The sequence below is a fragment of the Gymnoscopelus microlampas genome, assembly GCF_963454915.1.
Source record: "Gymnoscopelus microlampas genome assembly, chromosome: 8".
NCBI lineage: Eukaryota > Metazoa > Chordata > Actinopteri > Myctophiformes > Myctophidae > Gymnoscopelus > Gymnoscopelus microlampas.
In genome coordinates this window covers 18703281-18725770 of record NC_139945.1, presented here as the reverse complement: position 1 = coordinate 18725770, position 22490 = coordinate 18703281, and the positions used below count along the sequence as shown (strand labels likewise).

Below are 22490 nucleotides of genomic sequence, written 5' to 3'. Positions count from 1 at the left end.
ACTGAGTGTACAGCACTTTGGTTTAACGCTGTTGTTTTAAATGTGCTTTATAAATGAAGTGGATTGGATTGGAGAGTAACCTGAAAAGTAAACAAAATGCAGGCCTAGCATTAGCCATGGTTCACATGACGCTTGTCTGTCTGACAGGTATCTAATGGTATGACAGTCATGTTTCAGGGCTAGCCTAGCATATATAATAATAATAATAATAAGTAATGGTGTGTTTGTGGTGACTGTAGGTCGTTGAAATATTGTACAAGTATGTCCAGTTAGATTTATGTTACTGCAGCACACTTTTGTAACTGAATTGAGGGAGGGGGGGGGGGGGGGGGGCGTGACTGGTCTGTTACTAATTCATCTCATTGTTTCATCAATTCCAATTCCCCTTGCTAGCTGTATCCTCCTGTATGAGCTCTCCCCAGATTGGATGAAATTGGTAAAACGATGCAATTTAATTGTTGGACTGAAATGCAAAGATAGCATTATTTCACATGCATCCAGACATGGATTCATTTTAAGCAATAGACAGCATAATTAACCTATTCTGAAAGCTAACCGGCTTTGCCACCATAAATTTGCTGACCTTGTAGCAACTGTCAATTTCATTATCAGACGGCTACAATCAAAATGCAACCAGAATTAACTGGTCACACCACAGTAGCCTACATTCTACTCCTGAACACTCCTATCAACTTGAGATACTGTGTATTCTTTACTAGCCGTCTAGTATAACACTTAGACTAACAACCTGTTCACACCATATACAGTATCATTTCATATAAATGTATGGATTTTGGGGTCCTTGATGTAAGAATCAGGAGAAATGGGCCCTGGAGAGAACTGCTCGTGTGATGATTTAGATTTAAAGTACAGTCCTGGGTTTTGTCACCCCACACAAGTGCTATATCTCTGTCATATCCTAATGTTTGAAAGTTATTGAGAGATTTTGATTGAAATATGTTGTTCATACAATATACTTATTAATACACAGCATATCTGCAGTGGTTGGAGGTTGTTGCCCTACACTTCCATTGAGAAATGTAGACCCTGGTGTCGGGTAGGGCACCTACTGGTTGACTAGTAGTACTGACTGAAGTAGCATTGGAACCATAATAATCTAAATTAAAATTTCGAGCTAGAACGGTGCAGAAAAAACAAATAACCAACTATTGCTTTGGAAACCAATCCTGATACTTAGGGTTCGGATCCGGAATCTGAGGAACCGGATCCAACATAAAGGAACCGGAATCGGTTCCATCACATTTGGAACAGTTTCTGGAACCGGTTTTGATCACACTGTCAGAGCTGGTATGTGTTCAAGGACCACCATACCATAACTCTGAGAGTGTACAAAGTGTTCCATTTGTACTGTGCTGGGACATGTCTATAGAAAACCATAAACCACATCCCTCTGCTAACAGTTAACAGACGGATGTGGGTTGTTCTCCTTTTGTATGGCAGAAATTGCCATACAAAAGGAGAACAACCCACATTGCAAGAGACCACCAAAGAAACACTTTTGACCTACAAAACACTGACAGTGTTTATGACTACTATAGCAGCACCGTCTTCCTTTTCTGGATGAAAAGTCTTTTATAATGACTTTAAAGTCCTGTTTAGCCAGTTCTCCATTGTATAACTCAGTAAGCTGTAACTCTGAGCTCAGTGAAAGTTTTTCTTTATTTGGGTCTAAAGCCTAAGCTTTTTTTTTTCTGGCATCCCGATTTTATGTACAAATCCTGGCATAGCAAGGAAATGCACTCCCAACATTAGTCGTTTAGATTGCAAACAGTGTGGTTTTACACCGCATTTGGTTATCCATCAGATTCTGTTACCCTACCCTCACTGGCCTCACAGTGTGTGATAATTGTTTCCCTAGGATGAGCGCTGAGCGGGTGCAGACACTGTTTCTGATTGGCTAAGACAGGGGTTGGGAGCACTCTTCTGTTCACGTCTGTTCAAGGCGGTGTTCACGTCTCGGAGGAACAGACACTAGGGGGACGAGGATTTACGATTCTGTCCCTATCGGGGCATAACTCGGGCGGCGCTTAGTCGAATTTCCAATTGCACACACTATATGGGTAACTTAATGCGCTGTTTTGGGTGACCCCATGGCCTTTTCTCTTGTACCATCTTTAGGCCTTACTTACCATTTGCATACAAGATATCTCAAATTCTAATGGGAGGATTGTATGCTGAAACCTGCTGCATGCATTCATATGCATGACCCGATGTAGCTCAGAGTACATATTACCCCTTTCAGAGTTTTTCCACAAATTGCAACTTTACAGAATCAATTTTGACATTGTTGCATGTATTTAAATGTTGTTTTTCTCTTTTTCTCAATGACAGGTACTCCCAAAAGGCCACTGGTTTGCTGGAGATTGAAGACGGCAATAGATCAGTTTATTGGAAATTCTCTCCAGGAACCATGGCCTCTCTCTAAACCGTCACACCCTATTGTTCAATACACTTCCTCACAGTTTAGTAATATGGGATTAAGGAGACACATTCGAGTCTTCCTGGCTATCATTCTCCTGTCTGGTTTGTTTATGGTCTTGTTCCATTCAACCCTCAACCAGCAGGTGGACTACAGTCATAGTGTTCGCAACGCTCCAGCCGAAGACATCCCGAACAATCCCACAACTTGCATCCGTGACAATGATACCACAGCACAACCATCCACAACCACCACGGAGAAGAGTGAACACCTCCCTCCAGGTGTCGTGAATTTGTCCATCTCTGACAGCTTTAGGAAGGAGATTCCTCAGAACGGAGCTTACTGGAACCGCCTTCTCCACTCCGTTCTTAGGTGGATGGACGAGGGGGGAAATAAAATCAGAAATCAGAGTTGGCCTCATTGCAGGGAATTGAGTCAAGAGCTCTTGCTAACCAATGTGCACGACTTCACTTCCTATCCAGATTTAGACCAGGACTTTGTGCGGGGCATGAACTGCAAATCTCCCCCGATGCTGATCGATCAGCCCAACAAGTGCAGCAGGTCAGGCGATGGCCAGACTTTCCTCCTCTTCGCCATCAAGTCGATTCCCTGGAACTTTGCCCGGAGACAGGCTGTGCGGGAGACCTGGGGGAAAGAGGGGGTCTACCAGAGTGGACTGAGAGTGCACACAGTGTTTCTCCTGGGTAGCTCGTCTCGCGACGATCCTGATCTCAGCCAACTGTTGGCATTTGAGGCACAGGTCTTTGGAGACCTGCTTCAGTGGGATTTTCATGACACTATTTTCAATCTGACCCTGAAACAACACGTGTTCTTCAAATGGTCACAGAAGAACTGTCCTCGCGTCTCATTTGTGTTCAATGGGGATGACGATGTGTTTGCCAACACGCAAGAAATACTCATCTATCTAAAGTCTCTGGAGCCTACAAAGGCCTCTCAGGCCTATATCGGACAAGTCATTAGCACAGCCGCTCCCCTTCGGGACCCTAAATCTAAATACTATGTTCCCCTTAGCTTCTATAATGGCCCATACCTTCCTTATTCAGGGGGGGGTGGGTTCCTGTTTTCAGGTGCCTTGCTACAACCCCTGTATTACGTCTCATTTATCTTCCCTTTCTTTCCCATTGATGATGTCTTCATGGCAATGTGCTTTAAGGCACTAGGAATTTCACCCGTGGCACATGCAGGCTTCCATACCTTTGATGTTCCGGAGCAAGATCGTGAGAATATGTGTGTGCATAAAAAAATGCTTTTGGTTCACCAGCGCAGCCCACAGCAGATTAAGAAGCTGTGGAGGGGCATTCGCAGCCCACTGTTGACATGTTGACCTGACTCAGGAGCTGGACTCAATAGCCTGCAGTAAACCTGAATCCAGCAGTGGAACCTCGTCTCTACCACTTGCTTATTTGTCCCATTCCAGCCTAGAGTTGGTGAGAATGCTGTCAAGGGCTTTGCACAGCACACTGTTAAATCTGAAAAAAACATTTTCTTATCTAGTGACTATTGACTCTCTACTCTGGTCCTGGCGACCTGTTGTAATCGGAGACTAATTTAGACCTAGGACCCCAATCTATGGTTTCTTGGAAAAGAGGTTGAGAACCAGTTGAATAGATCTTAAGTGATCCATTTTAATTGGAAGTAAACTGATATGGTCTCTCTTAACCTCAAATCTGAACAAGTGCTTAAACAGTTTGGTCTTTTCTCTGTGACAAGGAGGTATTTTTGACTCCCCTACTTTAATAGTTTTTAACTAGTCCCAGGGACCCAGACTATTTTGATTATATCTGAGAAATGGTTCCAATCTCCTGGTGTCTCATATCTAAAGGACTTAAGTTATACAGCTTGATTGAAAATGTAATTATTCTGGATCCAGTGCTGTGCTTGTTTTGTCTTTGAGATTATAGGATGTAACGTTCATGGGGTCTCAAACACACCATTTTGATTGCGATGACTTTCACTTCCTGTCAAGATTTGTTTTGAATAAAAGAAAATACATTATTTATTTTTGTAGTGACTTTGAAAGCACCATGTCAAAACATTTCATATCATTTATAGAATGGGTAGACGGTTGAATACATTAACCCTCCAAAATGTGACTATGTACTGTATATACTTCTAGCCTTAAAGTCCCTTTTGCCATGTGTCGTTTTGTTTCTGTAAAATAAATGCACATGTGCCAGTACCAAAACACCCCTACTCCCTACCATAGCCATGCAGTACCTCTATCTGTGCCTTTATTTAGTATTTGATGATCTATGAATTAATAATTTTGTATCCAGAATTTGGGTAGTCGAGTATCCACAAATAATTGGTTCACAAAAATGGAAGAAGCGATATCTTTCAATAATGTATTTTCTTCACGTACACTCGGCTCTCGTTGACTTCAATGCGTTCTATCGAACTTGCAGCTCCAGTTTGTTTCCCAGTGTGTAAATTGTGCATGCCATGGGGTAGAACGAATCCTTACCTTTACATAACCTACATCTAGGGCCGCCGTGAGGCAATCGGTAGTGGTCCTGGCCCGTAATATTTGTTAAAGTGTACTGAAGTAGCTATCGCAACGTTATGGTTAAGCTATGTTAAAGATGCAGCAAGTGATTTTCTTTTGTTAAACCCAGACCTGAGGCCGATTCTACAAATGCCTTCTAAAACAGTGGTTCTCAAATCTTTTCATGCCAAGGACCCCCAAATTGATATGTATTTGGCCACGGACCCCCATCTAAAAATCTAAATGATTCAAAACTTTCCAATTTAAAAAAATATATTTTTTAAAACATGTTCAAAAATAGCAGATGTACAAGCTTGTATATCTCTTATTTTTGATAACCACTGTTCTAAATCCTAAGAAATTGATGGAAATCTCTCTAAAATGACACAGATGCTTGCCTGGGTTTAATGGGTAAAATAAGTGTTGAATTCTAATCAGAATGTAGTAATCAGGATAATGCTATAGAGTGTTTGTTCAGTAACAGTGGTCTTTAGTAAACGGAAAATACATTTTCAGTTTAGGATGCCACGACGACACACATGTGTGCATGTGTGCGCATGCACACACGCACACGCGTGCGCACACATGCACATGCACACACGCACACATGTGTGTCGTCATGGACACTGGATAGTTTGGCATTCATTCATTCACACGGTTGCATTCATTGCCCTCTAGTGTTGCTTATACAGAATTGCCTGGGTGGGTGGTAAAAACAAGTGCTCCTTTTCCAATTTCTCTGGAATGCCAATTTCCCTGTAACATATATACCAGATCCAGCATCCACTTAGCAGAAACGGTGAGGAAAAGAAAACGGACAATATCGATACACTCCGATACAGTATCCCAGTATCAACAACATACATCAGTCCAGTAATCACACTGTGCAGTGTGAGGAAGATAGTACACAGACAACAATAGAAACGGTATCCGTGCAAACAACAGAGTTAGTATCGGTCCAGTATTGTCCTTGGAAAGGATGCTACTCCAGAGTTATTAGTCTATGGATCAGGAGGAGCAGCCATGTGGGTCGTTGACGTTGTATGTCCTCATGGCTATTAGCACAAAGGACAGACCAAGTCTATTGTTACTCTGCAGAGGGAGGACAAATCTGTCACTCTTGCTCATTCGCCCCACTATCTCCTCATGGAGGGGGTGAGAGAGATTAAGCAGTATAGCCTCCAGCTTCCTCCCCGTTCTCACCTCCGCCACCTCCTTCACATTGTCCAGTTTAGCACTGATGACAGAGCTGGCTGCCTTCATCAGCTTGTTCAGTCATCAGGGTGGCCATAGCTGAATGGGTAGAGAGGCCGTCTGGGAAACATAAAAGTCCCCCAGTTTGCGTCCCGGCCCTGGCTGTGTCTGTGTGTCAAAGTGTTTGTGAGCAAGACACCCCTAAACTGCTCACCACCAAACGTTATTAGTACTGTGGTAACGGGTACTACACTGGGTACAGAGAGTACACTGACAAAAGGTAAAACGGATATTGTATGTCCGGGTGGGGTATCGTTCCTGACTTGCGTGGTCCCCGAGAAGGCTGGTCTAGAATTTATAAAAACAAGTGTCATGTGATGCCCATTCTGCACACATGCAATACCCGTTGTAACCATTGTACTGGGTACAGTACCCATTATCATGGTACTTGGAGGCTAGTTTATGATGTCAAATATTTGTGGATTTATATTTTGACCACTCAAGATAATCCTATATTAAAATTGGCTAATGGGAGGGCGGTCGGCCGGCGGGTGGACCACGGCCACGTCAGTAATCTCTCAAGACTGATTCAGAATCTGTCAGCACCACTGCCCTAAACATGTAGTGTTGTTGTTAGAAGGAGTAAACACAGAAGCACCGAGGAGGAAGTGGATAAGAAAGGGGAGGAGCCAAACCGCGTTCCTGTTTCTACACAAAAAAAGGAGGTGGTGCCCCCAGAGGCAAAAGCAAAGGGTTCGAATGGGTTCCTGATTGGATGACTCAGACATAACCATAAACAAACCCGATACGCCCATATATAGGCTGCACAGCGGCCCGAACCTCTAGTATTATATATTTGGGGATTTAGTTCCCTGTCCAACCTGGCAGCATGCACAAGACATTTGGCACTGATCATTCTAACGGTTTGTGAAATTAGCCGTGCAGTGTATTGACTGACAGACAGACACACAGGGTGAAAACATGTTCGCCCCCTTACAGTCTGGCAGGGATTCTAATCTGAGAACAGGACATTATTTGATTGTAAATTCACAAGATAAATAAAAAGAATGAGTCAGTTTGATGTCTGCTACCATTGCAACAATGACATCATCAAAATACTCCAATCAGCACGCAGCTGTGATGCACCAACTTGGGAGAGTTTGGGGCTATATAAATACGAATGTAAACACTGCACTAGTCTCCCAAGCCAAACAATTTTCTCACAATCTTTGAAAGGTCTATAAAAGAGTGTAAAACTTCACCTCCTAAAAGGAAGATGTCAAGTGTTTGTCATTTCCATTCACAATTTGTTAAAGTGTCTTTGAATTTCCATTTCTGCTAAGCAGCAAACTAGATAGGCTTTGATTTATTTGATTTACAGTAAGACTTATTTACCCAACTGCGAAGGCTAAACTGAAGTGGGGGGAGGCAGCTAGGACACTTTATTTTCTGCGGATTTTCAGCGTTTCCAATGCAACAGACTGCATTCAAAAATTGTGTGAGCCAACAGTCTGTCTCAAGAGACTAGCCCTGCACTGACCCATTAGTAGACCATCAGAAACTTTTCTACTTGAATACATGCAGAGGGGATAAAACAAGTACCCCATTAGAGGTATACAAATAGTACAGAGATCACATTTTGAAAAGTAAGAAATCCACCAACATACACACAAAACAGAGTTATGGGGGACTATTACCATGTTTTGGGTGTCCGGAATAACGCGTTACAAGACGACATCAAAAAAGCTTACAGAAAGCTAGCTTTGAAGTGGCATCCAGACAAGAACCCCCACAACAAGGAGGATGCAGAAAGGAAGTTCAAAGAACTGTCAGAAGCATATGAGGTGCTGTCAGATGAAAACAAGAGGGATGTTTATGACCGTTATGGTAAAGAAGGCCTCTCAGGCGGAGGAGGCCAGCACTTCGGGAGCGTCTTCACATTCCGTAATCCCGAGGATGTTTTCTGGGATTTCTTAGATGGTGGACAGTGGACATATTTTTTCACCACTGACTCATTTGAAGACTTATTTGGAGTGGGCCACAGTCACGGCAAGAGCCAAAGCAAGAGCCAAAGCAGGACCTGGCGGCCATCCTTCCACGATGTTTCTTCCTACTTGTCCACATCTTTCAGGGGCATTGGAGGAATGGATAATTTAAGATTCGCCAACGGCACGAAAATCTCCACAAAACTTTGTGGATTGTGGAAAAGGGCCAGGAGCACGTGGAAGTAAAGATAGATGGTCAGCTAGTCTCTAACTGTTAGCGGTTCAGGAACAGATTCTAAGACGGGATAACAAGTAACAATCCCCTGCACAGTGTTCTCAAACACACATTGGGATTGGGAATACAAGAAACCGACCAAACCAGCCAAGAGGCTTTAAAAAACAGTGACCGATTTCACAAGAGAATGAAACATGGACATATGCTGTGTGGAAGCAGGCAACTTCCTGGATGTCATTCAAATAAAATCCTGGAATTGGACTGGAAAGACGAAATCTGTTTTTATGCCTCCAAGTACAGATCTAAGATCAGATTTACCTTATTCAATCCGTATTGATCATACATCGAAATAATCGTACAAATCAAAGCAAGGTTGGTGAAATTCATGATTAACATGATGCTTAATATATATTCCATCGCAAGACGGTGTAGCTTGCCAAAAGCACTAGGCCTACAAGGTGCTAGCGTTGCGATGCTGACACATTGTTAGCTTGTACATCTGTTCCTTTTGGTTTAGGCTTTATGTCAGAGAAGGTACAGGGATCTTTGTTTTGTGATCATTATCAGTTCTGCTGATATTATGCTTGTCAACATCAAAGCCAGTGTGTGTACTATGCACCTTACAAAGGCATCATCTCAAAGTGTGCTATTACTGTATATACTGTATGTTTAGCTTTTTTTTTTTTTTTATCTTCCTACTTTCTTCTGTTATTGGGTTATTCCGTACTTGTTTTGTTGCTACAATGCCAAGGAAATGTACCAGTATGAGATGTAACAAATATAAATCTTGAATTTTGAATCTTGGGATGACAAATGCTGATAGGTACATACAAAAACAATGATCTCTCCCAGTTCTTTCGTTTTTATTGTACTTGCTGTACTGTTTCAAACTGCTATTAAAGTATATATGTAAAAGCTCTTGCTACTGAATGATTTTCAAGTGGGACACCAGTTACAGCCAATTAGCAGAGAGAAGCCATTCATCAGCTTCAATTTGATAGTGTTCCAGATCAATTTTGTCTGCAAATTGTTTTTCTTTTTTGCCAGACCCAAGGGATCGGGCTTACATGAGGCTTTGTATCTGTTTTGTCCGTACATGATATGTCACTTTGTACCCCGGCCCCAGCCAAAAAAGTCTGTCCCCCTTTCGTCATAGAAGGGACATAGAAGGGACACATGTCATGCGAAGCCCGGCCATTCAGATTTCAACCACTAGGGGTCTGGCAGTACCAGGTCTCCTGGTTCTAGTTTCTTTTCATCACCAATATAAATTGTTGTCTCCGCCAGGCCGAAAGGCATGGCGAGAGAGTATGTTTTACCCCCTGTCCGTCCGTCCGTTGACCAAATGTATTAAACCTTTTATGTTGTCCAATATCCGAAAATAAAAATGAACTGAACACCCAGAGGCCATGAGACACATACGCCAAGTGTGGTAAAGTATAGTATAGATAGATCGAGAGATCATCCACTGGACGGCAGGAGCAGGACCAACAGTGGATATAAGAAATAATAAAGTCTGCACACTGTAAATTTAAAAGAAGCTCCCAGTCAAGACTTTATTAACGCTTCGACACAAGGTCTTCTTCATTCATTCTGAAGAAGACCTTCGAAACGTTAATAAAGCCGCCGCTAAAAATATCACTTACAGCTTATGTCATTGTCAGGCACAAACATTGTAATGTTGGATTTTCCCTCATACCTAAAGTACTGTATGATAAAGTCCATATCAATACTACTGATACGTTGGTATCAGTAGTATTGGCTGTCTATCACACTGTCATACGGTTAGCCATCTCCTCTGTAGGGCATTGGTTCTCAAAGTGGGGTCCGGGGACCCCCAGGGGTCCTTGAGGGAGTTCCAGGGGGTCCCCAGCTAAATGATGGATAGTTAGGAACCAAATGGACCCTTGTGGGTCTGTAACTCTGAGAGTGTACAAATGGAACCAAATGAACCCTAACGGGTCCATTTGGTTCCATTTGTACACTCTCAGAGTTAAATGAACATTTACAATATGAATTGGGGTCCCAGAGATAGAAATGCCATAAAATAGGGGTCCGTAGCCTTATGCATGCCAAACTGGGGGTCCTTCAATTAAAATGGTTGAGAATTGACTGCTAGAGCTGTAAAAATCATTTCTTATGGGGGGGTCTGTGGCCGCATATCTTTTCAAATGGGGGTCCGCGGGCTAATAAGTGTCAATTTGGGCGTCCTTGACATGAAAAAGTTTGAGAACCACTGCTGTAGGGGACATTCAAACTGTAGTACAGCAACAGGCTAGATTGGCAGACCATAATAACCATGTTGGCTATCTTTTCTTATCCTTCATTTGTTTCGATCATTCTGCCTCATATCAAGAAAGAGTAATCTTTTGGACACAGCCTCCTCACCAAATTTGTCCTGGAGTCGTTTGTGGTCCACAGGGTCGACTGACCGCAGGAAATTGTCATCCGAGCGACTCCAAAAAGGTCCCTGGACAAAGGAGGGAGTCGAGAGGAGAGACCGGGCAACAGAAAAGTTTCCACTGGCCTTCAGCAGAGCCTTAATTACACTCTGCAAATCCTGATTGGACTGCTTCATCAGCCCTCTGATTCGCTGCATGTCCTCTTCGAGATGGGTCTGACTCAGTGAGACCACAGTGTCCTCATTCTTTCTTTGCTGAGGGCAGGTTGAAGTTTGTGCATTGCTGACTTGCACGACTGACTGAGACTGGCTGTCCTGGGATTCACTGAGCGCAGGCCCAGGACAGGCTGCCTCCGGGATAGGATGACTCTTCTGCTGGAGGGTAGGTCCAGATCCATGGTTAGGGTTTGGGACAGCAGCTGCAGTGGTAGTAGCTGTGTTGGGAGTAGACATTTCTGTATGTTTGTCCTGTACTTCCTCAGTTACAGTCACATCCACAGTCTCATCGTCACTAGACTCAAACTCTTTTGCCATCTCCTGGAATCCCAGATATCTCTTATCTTCACTTTTCGTCACTGGTTGAAATCCTGAGGTTGAAGCTCGGCCATTATCCTTCACTATCTCTCCACTCTCTCCTCTGGCTCTTTTAGGGCTGGGTTGATCTGTGGATGTATCATTTTGAACAGCAGGCTGGTCTGTGGATGTGTCTTTCTGGGAAGTGGACTTGTCTGTTGATTTAGGCTCCTTAGATAGCAGCGGTGTGGTTTTCTGGGGAGTAGGAGGAAACGATGATCTGACCTTTCTTTTAGAAGTCTGGGGTGACGGCAGCTCGTCAGGCTCAAGCTTTCTATGTAAGGCTGTGGGCTTCTCTCGCTTCTCAGATGTTGTCTGAGGAGGAAGGGCGTCCTTCCCAACTGATGACTTTGGAACGTCTATCTCATGCTCCTTGGTCTCTGCCTCGTTTGTCCTCTTTTCTTCTAGGGTCATTGTTCTGTGAATCAGGTTCTTCTGGTACCTGGCTTTCATTGACTGCCAGCTGTGACCCGTCCCATTTTTCTCTTCAATTTCTTTCCACAGCTGGTTCCCCCCTACCCTTATCTTGTCTTTGACAATATAACTCAAAATGGCAGCATCCTCTTCAGGAGTGTAGGCTAATCGTCCTACTGGGGCCCTGCCACAGCTCTGCCTGTTGGCTTTCAGTCCGGTGGAGGTATGCTGGGCTTCAGGATTTAACCTGTAGTCCTCAACCTCCAGTTGCATGTTCTTCTCTACACAATCCCATATATATTGGGTGGACACATACCAGTGAGAAATATTTTTGGGCAGAGACTTGAGCTCCTCTTGGTCTGCTAGCAGAATATCCCCTGGCTCCTGCGCTTTGGTCACCTGCCCTCCCCCTGCCTTAATGTGGTGCTGGAGCTGGAGCTTAGTGAGTCCTGGACGCAGGAAGAACCGCATTGATTCACCCTCTATCGTCATGAAAAGCACTGGGGAGATGGGAGGCAGTTTGCCAACAGTGCCCTGCCTCTTCGACATGGCTGGGACCATTCAATGTTTCCCGAATGTACAGAGAGGCTCTTGCTCATACTAAATGTTAAATGGTCCCACAGCCAAAGATAGCAAATTAACTCACATTGAATTTGAGACAGCTCAACTGTCAAACTCGCCTATCCTCTGAATCAGATGAGGCAGCCAGCTCTCATGGAAAGAATGGCAGATAAACCAGTAAGGACTCCAAAGATAAATCCAATAATCTGATCGGACAAGAACGGACAGGTGTTACAGGGATAGGATGGCTACGATGGACACAGATTAACTAGATCACCTCTTCCTTGTGTGTGTCACATTCACCCATTCATATATTTTTATATAAATCGTTCAAGGGGTGTGACGCAGGGGAACATCCTTAAAGGCACAGATCGCCACAGACGTCATTCATCTATGACATATCTCTTAGGTATATAACTCCAAATTTGGACATGGTTTCCGCCCGATCAGAGCCCCATTGACTTAGATTGTAAAATGTAAGTGAAAAGATATCTACTTAGGTAGACTACTAAATTGGCCTAATGGCAGCATGCACAAGACATTTTAAGTTGATCGGTTTGTGGGATTAGCTCAGGGACAAACACTCACATTTACAATGGCCTACATATTTATTTCACAAAATACTGACTACTCGCCTATCGCCCGTTTCTCATGAAAAAAGAGACAAGACTCATGCAAGTGTCAAAAAAGCATGTGAATGTGCTTGCGCACACAACAGGTCATCCCCGCAATAAGTAGCATTTTACCACCACAATAAGTAGCATTTTACCCAGTGGGACAGCGGAATCTGAACCTTCTTACCTTAGATTAGAACCTATAGGGTAAGATGGTTTAGTGGCACTGTGTCTCTAAGGCTATGACTTTCACCATGCCTCATAACTTTCTTTTCAAGTAGTCCCAGGTCCCAGGTCTACAATGTTTCTGTAGTCTTCATGTATCCACTGAACTGAACCATGTAAGTACCGCTCCAAAACAACGACATCATAGATGACTGATGTCACAGACTGGCCACATGAAGACCAACATCCACATGGAAGCCACGCTATTGGTCCTGAATTGTTTTGTTGTTGATTATGGCAGGGGTCTTTTTTTTCCAGGCCATGGACCCCTTATCTGAGAGAGAGATGAAGCAGGGACCCCTCCACAACATATTGTATAACATTGTGTTGCAGATTAATATTTGTCATAGATTTCATAGATAGTCTTGTTTTACAGCACTATCATCAGTGTACACATGATATTTTCTATTAATATGTTTGATTTAACCACTTAAACCCCCAATACGTATGTTTAATACTCTGTACTTGATCTGCTCCTTTTTACCTCTTTGCAGAAAATAGCCGATCTACAAGCTTGTAGATCTGCTATTCTCTGCGAATGTTCCTCTCCGAATAGGGATGGTATGGTTCGAGTGATTAATGTAAAAAAAGGAAGTTCCTATCACAGAGATTTGGCGGCCCCCCTGTACTCTGAGGACCCCCTAGGGTTCCCGACTCCCTGTTGAAGACCCATGGATTATGTCAAATGGCTGACAAAGTCTGGTAATCCCAAGTGATCAAAGGACTTGGTGGACCCTGACGCAGGCTGTCTCTACGATATGAAGGCTTGTCTCAGACAGGGCTAGTCAGTTTTCTGGGGGGTGGTTTCCAGCCTCCAGGCACCGGTGATGTAACGTAGGCGAATAAACACCAGGTCACATCCCATCTCTAGCCAGCTCCAAACAGGGACCAGCTTGGACCCATCTATCTCTGTCCAGGTGACAGCCACCTCTGCTATAGGAATTCTGAAACACTGGGCAATGTAAAGGAGCTCCACATCAAAGGCCCAGCGCTCCACGTGAAGGGAAGAGAAGGTCTTGAGGGCGGCCTCACGTGTGAAGAGCTTGAAACCACACTGAGTGTCCTTGATCCCTCTTACGCAGAAGAACCACACCAGGAAGTGGAAACCGTACATCAGGAATGTGCGAAACACAGATCGATGAGCTACTGATTCCTTTTCCAGGTGAACCCTGGAACCACAGGAAATCGCAATGCTCTCTGATTTAGGGTCGATGTTGTGAAGGCTGGCCTCCAATTTCTCAATGTCGGCAAACTTTGTGGCTCCGTCAGCATCGGCCATGAGAATAACCTTCCCCCTGGAGCTCAGGGTTCCCATTCTCACGGCACCTCCTTTCCCTCTGTTCCTCACCAGAGTCAGGACCCGAATTGTATCTGCACCATACTTCCTTGTGTACTTTAAGGCAACCTCTGTGGTTTTGTCTGTGCTGCCATCGTCAACCACTATGACCTCAAAGCTAAACGATGGGTCCTGCTTCTGTCTGTTCTCCAAGTACTCCATAGCTTCATCCAACATCACAGGCATTCGATGTTCCTCGTTGTAGGCTGGGATCACCACTGTGAGCTCCCTGGAGTGAGGATCACGAAGGCTGGAAAACAGCTCTCTCTCCCCTGTGGCCGTGAGGAAGCATTTCTCCTTCTCATGACGTGTTAGATCCATAACACTGGCCGTGACATGCGCTATGACAAACACCCCAATCAAAACCACTGCTGCCAATGCAACCAAGTCTTGAACTAAAACACAGAAGAAACCCATTCTCCATACCAGGTGAACTAACCAACTACCAGGTTAACCTGTTTAACCGGGTGAATTAACCAGATGAAAGGTTTAACTAGACAAACTATTCAGCTAGCTCACCGTTAGTGTTCCACTTTGTAGGATGATCAATGTAACAATGTAACAGGTACATGACTGCTACTGTTCCTGAGTAAACATTATGTGCCTGCTCTGATGACATATCGACTTCCAAATATGGAGTTATTTACCTCTCTATTGACTTTTTCATCGGTCGCCCCATGCAAATTACACATGATTGACACAAATGAGGGGAGTTGCAAAAAAAAAATCTGTCCTTGGTTTTTGACATATGGAAATGACTGACATTATCAATATGCTGGCCAAATATGGAGTTCCCCGTAGCTCAAGAGTGGCCTCCAAGTACTGGGTACTGCAGTACCGACAGCCAGAGTAGGCTATATGGGGATTGTGTCATGATAATTCAGGGAAAAAGTAATTTGGATTGTACAACCTATATAGGTTATAGGCCAAAACGCGAAGCGGCCCATTATAGCGCCACCATGAGGCCGATTTGAAAAATGTGTGGCAGAGGTTCTTCCTTCGACTATAGTGACGATGCACAACCATGACGTCAAACTCTGACCAATCACCGTGCAGCATTGACACACCAACTTGGGAGAGTCTGGGGATATAAAAGTTGTGACAGGGATCTGCCTGGCGGAAGTATTTGAAAGGTGTATGACATGTCAAATGACTATAACACTGCTTTGACCTATTAGTAGACCACATGTTTTAAGACATTGAAGAAGAGCTCTACACAAGAAAGGAACCCAGTAACGCACAGATAAAGCCCATGGAGGACTATTACCAGGTTTTAGGCGTCCAGAATAGCGCGTCACAAGATGACATCAAGAAAGCTTACAGAAAGCTAGCTTTGAAGTATCATCCAGACAAGAATCCAGACAACAAGGAGGACGCTGAAAGGAAGTTCAAAGCTTTGTCAGAAGCATATGAGATGCTGTCAGATAAAAGCAAGAGGGATGCTTATGACCGAAATGCTGAAGAAGGCCTCTCACAAGGAGCAGGCTATCACAACAGCGAACACTTCTGGGGCGACTTCACATTCCGTAATCCGGAGGATGTTTTCAAGGAATTCTTTGGTGGCAGAGATCCGTTTGCAACAGATTTTTTCACTGGCTTCACCTCATTTGGAGAGTCATTTGCTTCCTTCTCGCCCACCGCGTCCTCCTGGCACGTTGGAGGAATGGGTAACTGTAAATCTGTTGTGACCTCTACCAAGTACGTCAATGGAAAGAAAATCACCAAAAAACGGATTGTGGAAAATGGCCAGGAGCGTGTGGAATTGGAGGAAGACGGTCAACTATTGTCTTTATCCATTGATGGCCAGGAGCAGGTCCTAAGACTGCAAAAAAAGAAGACAAAATAAAGAAATGACCAAACCAGTCGAGTGGAACTGTGTTGGTCACCCACCACCGGTGGTTAGTTTCTCTCCCCATGTATTCTACTTTTTTCTTATAGTTTACTTTTTGTAATGGGGTTTTCTGTTTTCTCTACCATAATGCTCTCTCTACCGTATGCACATACAGTATGTACGTACCATTATCTATGAACACATGCACTCTTATGCCTCTCCCTTTAAGAAATACTATACAGAGAGAAGCTTGTTTTAAATGCAGTTAATGGGGATTTATTAAAATGAGTGCAAAGCGCATATTAAATCAAAACAAAGTTCTATCTGACACAAAGACACTGAGGGTCACTGACCTTTTTATTCTTCCTCACAGACCATGGAGGTCAGATTCACCTCTCTCTGCTGCTGAGCTTGGAGATTGAAGACTGGCAGTGACATCCCAGTGAAGAGGAGAGTTCTATAGAAGTTGGCACAGTCCAAGACCGGGTCAGAGGCAGAAGCCAAGCCAGATGAAGACTCTAAACAGGCCAGAGGGAAGAAGGAAAGATAGGCTTTTCCACAAAGACAACCTGTATGGATGCTTCTTAAAACAGAAATGACCAGGAAGTGGTAGTATTGACCACTGGACAGAGACCAAATATGCTTAATTTAGGAAGATATGCCATCCTACGCCACTAGGTGCGAAATGGTACACAAATGGTCTCCTAAGGGCGGCGTCTGACGTCAGATCTCACAAACGTCCTATGATTGCTGTTGCTACATATCGCGAGTATCGATGACAAAGTTGATTCTCTCCTGTTTTGTCTAGTACACATTTTTGTGTACGAATGTTCGGAAGATTGTGTGGCTTGTGAAGAATGGGATCAACATTTTGTTCAGTGACCATGGGGATAAAGAATCGGTGAGAAACTGTGTTAGCGTTCACTTCTCCCATTGGAATAAATAGACTCACCACCTACTTCTGGTCTCCTGAAGGGGTGACCACCTACATCATTACCGGGAAGTAAAGAGGAGTTCATGTGTCTTTTATCTATTGTTTTGTCTTGGACACGACTCAGAGGTGAGAGAACAAGAGGAGAGAGGTAATGTACATGTGGTTGAAGTGGAGGTGTGCTCTTCCAAACGCAGTGTGTTGTGGTAACAGGCCGACAAGAAAAAAAGAGTGCTTTGACGTCCGGATGGTCCACTGCCTGTGCAATCCCTTCATAAAGACCACAGGGCCACTTAGCCACATAGGCTAAGTCATCATTTATACTTAGTTAAATAGTAAAAATCACACCCAGTGTGAAGAGAGTGGTGCCTTTGAAAGTGTAACTGGTTGCATCCTTGTGTTGCAATCAGCAACAATATGTTGTCACGTGACACGTGACAACATATTGTCACGTGTCACGTGAAGCTTGACCAATCAGCCGTGCTCAAACATACGGACGGACATACGGACACACGGACAAAGTCAAATGTAGGAGTGGTTGGCACCACTCAAAAAATAGCCTGTCTACAAGCTCACGTGTCGTGATGCGATGCATCGTGAGCTTGTAGATGATTGCAATTTGGGATTTGTATTATTTTTTATTTTTGAGCCAGATCTATACTTTGTCAAACGACACGGTGTTGTGTGGCAAAAATAGTCGCATCACAGATGTGACATTTGAGTGCATCTCAATCCACACCCCTTCCATCTATCTACATGAGACATTGTGACAACAATATGTTATAGAACCATATTGTCTTGTCTGCAACTATACATTCATTAGCCACTTTCTATTTTGGCTTCTGGGCATGTCATTATATGCGAAGATAATGTTTTTTATTTTTCTATTTCCTCCCCCCAACAACTGCAAAAACTGCAAAAATATTTAGGGCTTAAGAGGTGGCTTTTGGGCCTGGGCCGCAGCGTGACGGTCCAGGCACCCTAGGCTGCAATGCCAGCCTGACAGCGTGTCGCAGGTTTGACTCCCATTCCCGACGACCTTTGCTCCGTGTCACCCCCCCATCTCTCTCCTCGTTTCCTGTCAGCCTACTTTCTGCCCTATCCCTCTCTAAATAAAGGCATTAAAAAAAGAGGTGGCCTACAGCGGGCAGAAAAACATGCAATAGTAGATCGGCTATTTGAGTCAATGACTCAAATATACGATCTACAAGCTCACAACGTGTCGACGTACAGTAGATCAGCTATTCTCACTATTTCAAAATATTTTACAAAATGGCTAAAACGTTGAGGCATAAGTAGGGCAGCACACGAGATGTAGGGCCCTAAATTAGATACCTGTGGATCTCTGATGTCATGTTGATGACATCATAATGATAAAGTCATTCATGCCCAAATATGGAGGGACGGAGGATCTGATTATGAATTATCTGATTATGATCTATATTATTTCACAATGTGAAAAATATTCACACACACGCTTGATTCAATATTTAGATATACACCCCTCCCCCTCCTATACAGTATAAGGCTATAAGCCCATTCAACTTAAATCTCCATTTTAACCATGTTAGACTCAATAAAAACACAAGTTCCCATGTTTCTGTTGACTGATATTGTCCTAATGCAAAGATAATTGAAAATAAAAAGAACAATGATAATTGAAAAAACACGGCTTCTGAGATGTAGCAGAGAAGTATACAGTATTGAAAAATGGAAATAAGTTAAGTAAAAGTAACACACAATTGTGCAAGTAGGCTACAGTACTTGAGTAAATGTACTTACTTTCCACCATTGTTGGTGACCCAGTTCGGTCTTGTGAAAACCAGTTTGTGGTCCAGGTTGATTGGATTTTTTCTTAGGAAGCGTGCCCCTGGCCGAGTAGCTTCTATTCCAGGACTGCTACAGTACATGGTGCAGGATGTGTTATGCTTAGCCAATGGCTCCACTCTGTGGGCACATCCTGTATGAATGCCTCATATGTGACCACCTTCAATTCAGTTACTTGTATGTGCTGAAGCCACTAATAAACCATCTTGAGACATTGTTATTCATGCACTTACTTGCAACACCGATCCTCTTCTAAGATAAAGTTGAGTGATTTCCTCATGTCCTCGACTTCCTGGTCCGTTATTGCACATCTCTTTGGTTGCTTGACCAGAGCCTCGCCTGATGACCAAAACAATATCTCCCCCGCCCAAGGGGGAATTCCCCTTTAGGCTAGTGGATAAGATGTTGGCTCTCCACGCGGGAGATACACACAGATCTTCGGCAGGACTGGTTGCCTAGTCATGTCAGCCGTGAGTTACATTGGTCAATCGGTTTGCAGGATTAGTTCTGGACAAACAAAAGATGGGCCATAAGAGATCTTATTGACGGCTAGTCTTCTACAGAGCCACGCCGTAATAACAATTAATTACTGGACGGCTTCCCTGAGCAATCTGTAGCTATGGATAGCAAGTGAATAGGTCCACAGTTTGTGAATAACGCCATGACGTCATCAATATGATATCAGTCTGGTCCAAATATGGAGTTGGCGACATACATACTGGCCTCCAATTATGGCTCCAGATCGGCCATAGCCTGGAGATGGTGGAGCTGAAGGATATAAACAACAGTGTAAGTAGCACCAGCAGTATTTGGACTTGACCATCTTTTGCACAAAACCCATCAACGCACACAGCACAGTTACAGCCATGGACGACTACTACCATGTTCTAGGCGTCTGGACGAATGCGTCACAAGACGACATAAAAAGAGCTTTCAGAAAGCTAGCTTTGAAATGGCATCCAGACAAGAACCCAGACAACAAGGAGGACGCGGAAAAGAAGTTCAAAGAACTGTCAGAAGCATATGAGGTGCTGTCAGATGAAAACAAGAGGGATGTTTATGACCGATATGGTAAAGAAGGCCTCTCAGATGGGGGAGGAGATGGAGAAGAAGGCCAGCAGCACTTCGGAGGTGGCTTCACATTCCGCAATCCAGATGATGTTTTCTGGGAATCATATTATGGCGGCAGAGATCCAGCCACAGAATATTCCACCGGCTTTACCTCATTTGTATGTTCCCAGAGCCCCATGTTCGAAGGTGCCTATGTTCCCCAGCTTTATATGGCACATAATGGGAACATAATGTTCCCAGGGTCCTACGGTCCTCAGGTCTACGTGTCTGCTACCACAGGGTATGCTCCCGCTGTCCTATGTTCCCATGGTCCAATGTTCCCAGGGTCCTATGTTCCCACGGTTCCATTTCCCCATGGTCATATGTTCCCAGGGTCCTATGTTCCACCGCTTTTTTATGATGAGAACCTGACAAACATGTTCCCCAACTAAAACGGAAAAGTCTGTGGATCTCCAATGTGGATCAAAGAGCTAAAAAAGGCTCAAATAATGGTCTCAACATGGGCTTGCGCCATGGAGGTAGTTCGTGATGTAGATGCATAAAGGGCACTACTGTGCATGCTAACGGGCCCATGATGTATGGGGACTACGGCTGGAAATTAGCATTCTTGCTAAATCTGGTGTATTTAAACATTTTGTACGTATTGTTCATCAATATGCATGTTCCTTCCAAATAAACGTATAAATAAATGTCATCCAACCCATGGGCCTAAACTGGGAAGGAGAGGTAGTATGCCACTGTGGGTGAGCATTTTTCATTGAAGTAAGTGGGCAGGGATTTTGGCTCCAATGTGGATCTTCATGAGGCCGGCCTGTGACTTCGGTCATGTTTGACATCAGTAGGTCACTCTAGGTTATGACACATCTATGATGTATGACTCCAAATCAAGCCCCGAGGACCCAGGGGGCTTTTTGCAGCAAATATTTCCAAGTGGCCTCTGGTAATGCAGGTTTGGGACAATTTTGGTCCACAACATGAATGAGTGAAAAGGGCTCGACCAATGGGCTTGACTCATGGGCTTGCGCATAAAGGACATTTTGCACATCCTAATGGTTCCATGATGTCTTCAAACCCATGGGCCCAAACCGAGACGGAGAGGTAGTATAGGTAGTGAGCGACTTTCATTGATATGAGTGGCCAGGGATTTTCAGTCATTCCTCCTGATAACATATAGCTCAATGCTCCATTTATGGGCAGCAAGGTTTCAGCCTGATCAGAGACCCATCGATTTCCATTATAAAATTAATTCATATTTCAAAAAGTATAAAACATGTGTAAAGAAAAGATTCTTCTTTGGACGTAGGTGTAGCCTACTGTCAGTATACATAGAAAGTTTGGCACTGATTGGTCACATTTTTACCACGGTGAAAAGGTATTTTGTCCCAGTTCAATGGTTGACCGGTTAAACAAACTAGAGGTTTGGGCCGCTTTGCGGCCCTCACATCTAGGCCCGATGAGCTACATCACAGCTACGTTGCACCAGTGATCCAACTGATATGGCCATATATGGAGATGCGCAGTAGGGTGGGGTGCTGTGGCTAAAATATGCAATGTAGTTTTATATTAACTGTACAATATGTAAGTACATTGAAGATGGGGAAAGAAGCAGAGGTATTAGCCAGAGCACTGATCAATGGCAAGTTTGGAGGCAAATGGAATGATCGTGTGCTGACCAACGCCGGACGTACATTGGTGGTCATTTCAATTATAGTAGTAGGATAGGATGTTTTATTGTCCTTGTGTATGGTCTCACTTTGAAACTGCCCTTTTCAGAGCACAAGAGCTGCATACTGTAGAATGTAAGCAAGTCAATGATGATAACTAAACAATCATTATTGTCTCTATGGTAAGCTTACATCACACATCATATGCACTCCTATAAAACAAATATGCAAAGAAATTGCAAATTGCAGTAATGAGCTCAATGTTTGCATCACATAACTGCGGTATTGCAGTAGAGCTGTTGTTTATCGCAGTCCTACCTACCAGTCTCCATATTAGGAAGGAAATAAAAGTAGCTCAGTCAAAATGTTTCACAAGTAAAAGTACAAAAATTATACTTATAATTATATTTCTTTTTTATATATCAATGCATTGCTGTAATGTTTTCACACTGAATTTATAGATGTAGTTTGTCAGTAAGCATTTGAAAATGTATGTTTTTTTTGTCTGTGTGCGTTTGGATCCCCGGAATTTCAAACATGGACTTCAGATAAGGCCATGCTGATCATACTCAGCGCGTTCTTTTGCTGCCATCATTACCACATTTAGTTTTGAGTTGAAACAAGAGAGCGTGGTGGAAGAAGGAAATCCTTATATGGATAGGTATTTCCGCTTTTACGTGGA

The 22490-nt window shown here is 43.6% G+C and overlaps 3 protein-coding genes across 3 annotated transcripts; 2 read left to right on the top strand and 1 right to left on the bottom strand.

Moving 5' to 3' along the window:
• Positions 1-2693: 2693 nt before the first annotated feature.
• Positions 2694-3895, top strand: b3gnt2l (UDP-GlcNAc:betaGal beta-1,3-N-acetylglucosaminyltransferase 2, like; the record flags this gene model as incomplete). The annotated part of the gene is made up of 1 exon (XM_084064583.1): positions 2694-3895. A coding segment is annotated over one exon (1092 nt), but the record flags the coding sequence as incomplete, so codon positions are not given.
• A 3927-nt stretch (positions 3896-7822) lies between these two features.
• Positions 7823-16330, top strand: LOC311050500 (uncharacterized protein; the record flags this gene model as incomplete). Its single annotated transcript, XM_084064582.1, has 3 exons — positions 7823-8309; positions 14066-14269; positions 15681-16330. 3 exons carry the CDS (start codon positions 7823-7825, stop codon positions 16328-16330), a joined length of 1341 nt encoding a protein of 446 aa, XP_083920708.1.
• LOC311051073 (dolichyl-phosphate beta-glucosyltransferase-like) lies at positions 13930-14901 on the bottom strand (the record flags this gene model as incomplete). Its single annotated transcript, XM_084065455.1, has 1 exon — positions 13930-14901. The coding sequence occupies one exon, from the start codon at positions 14899-14901 to the stop codon at positions 13930-13932; it is 972 nt and encodes a 323-aa protein (XP_083921581.1).
• Positions 16331-22490: the final 6160 nt, after the last annotated feature.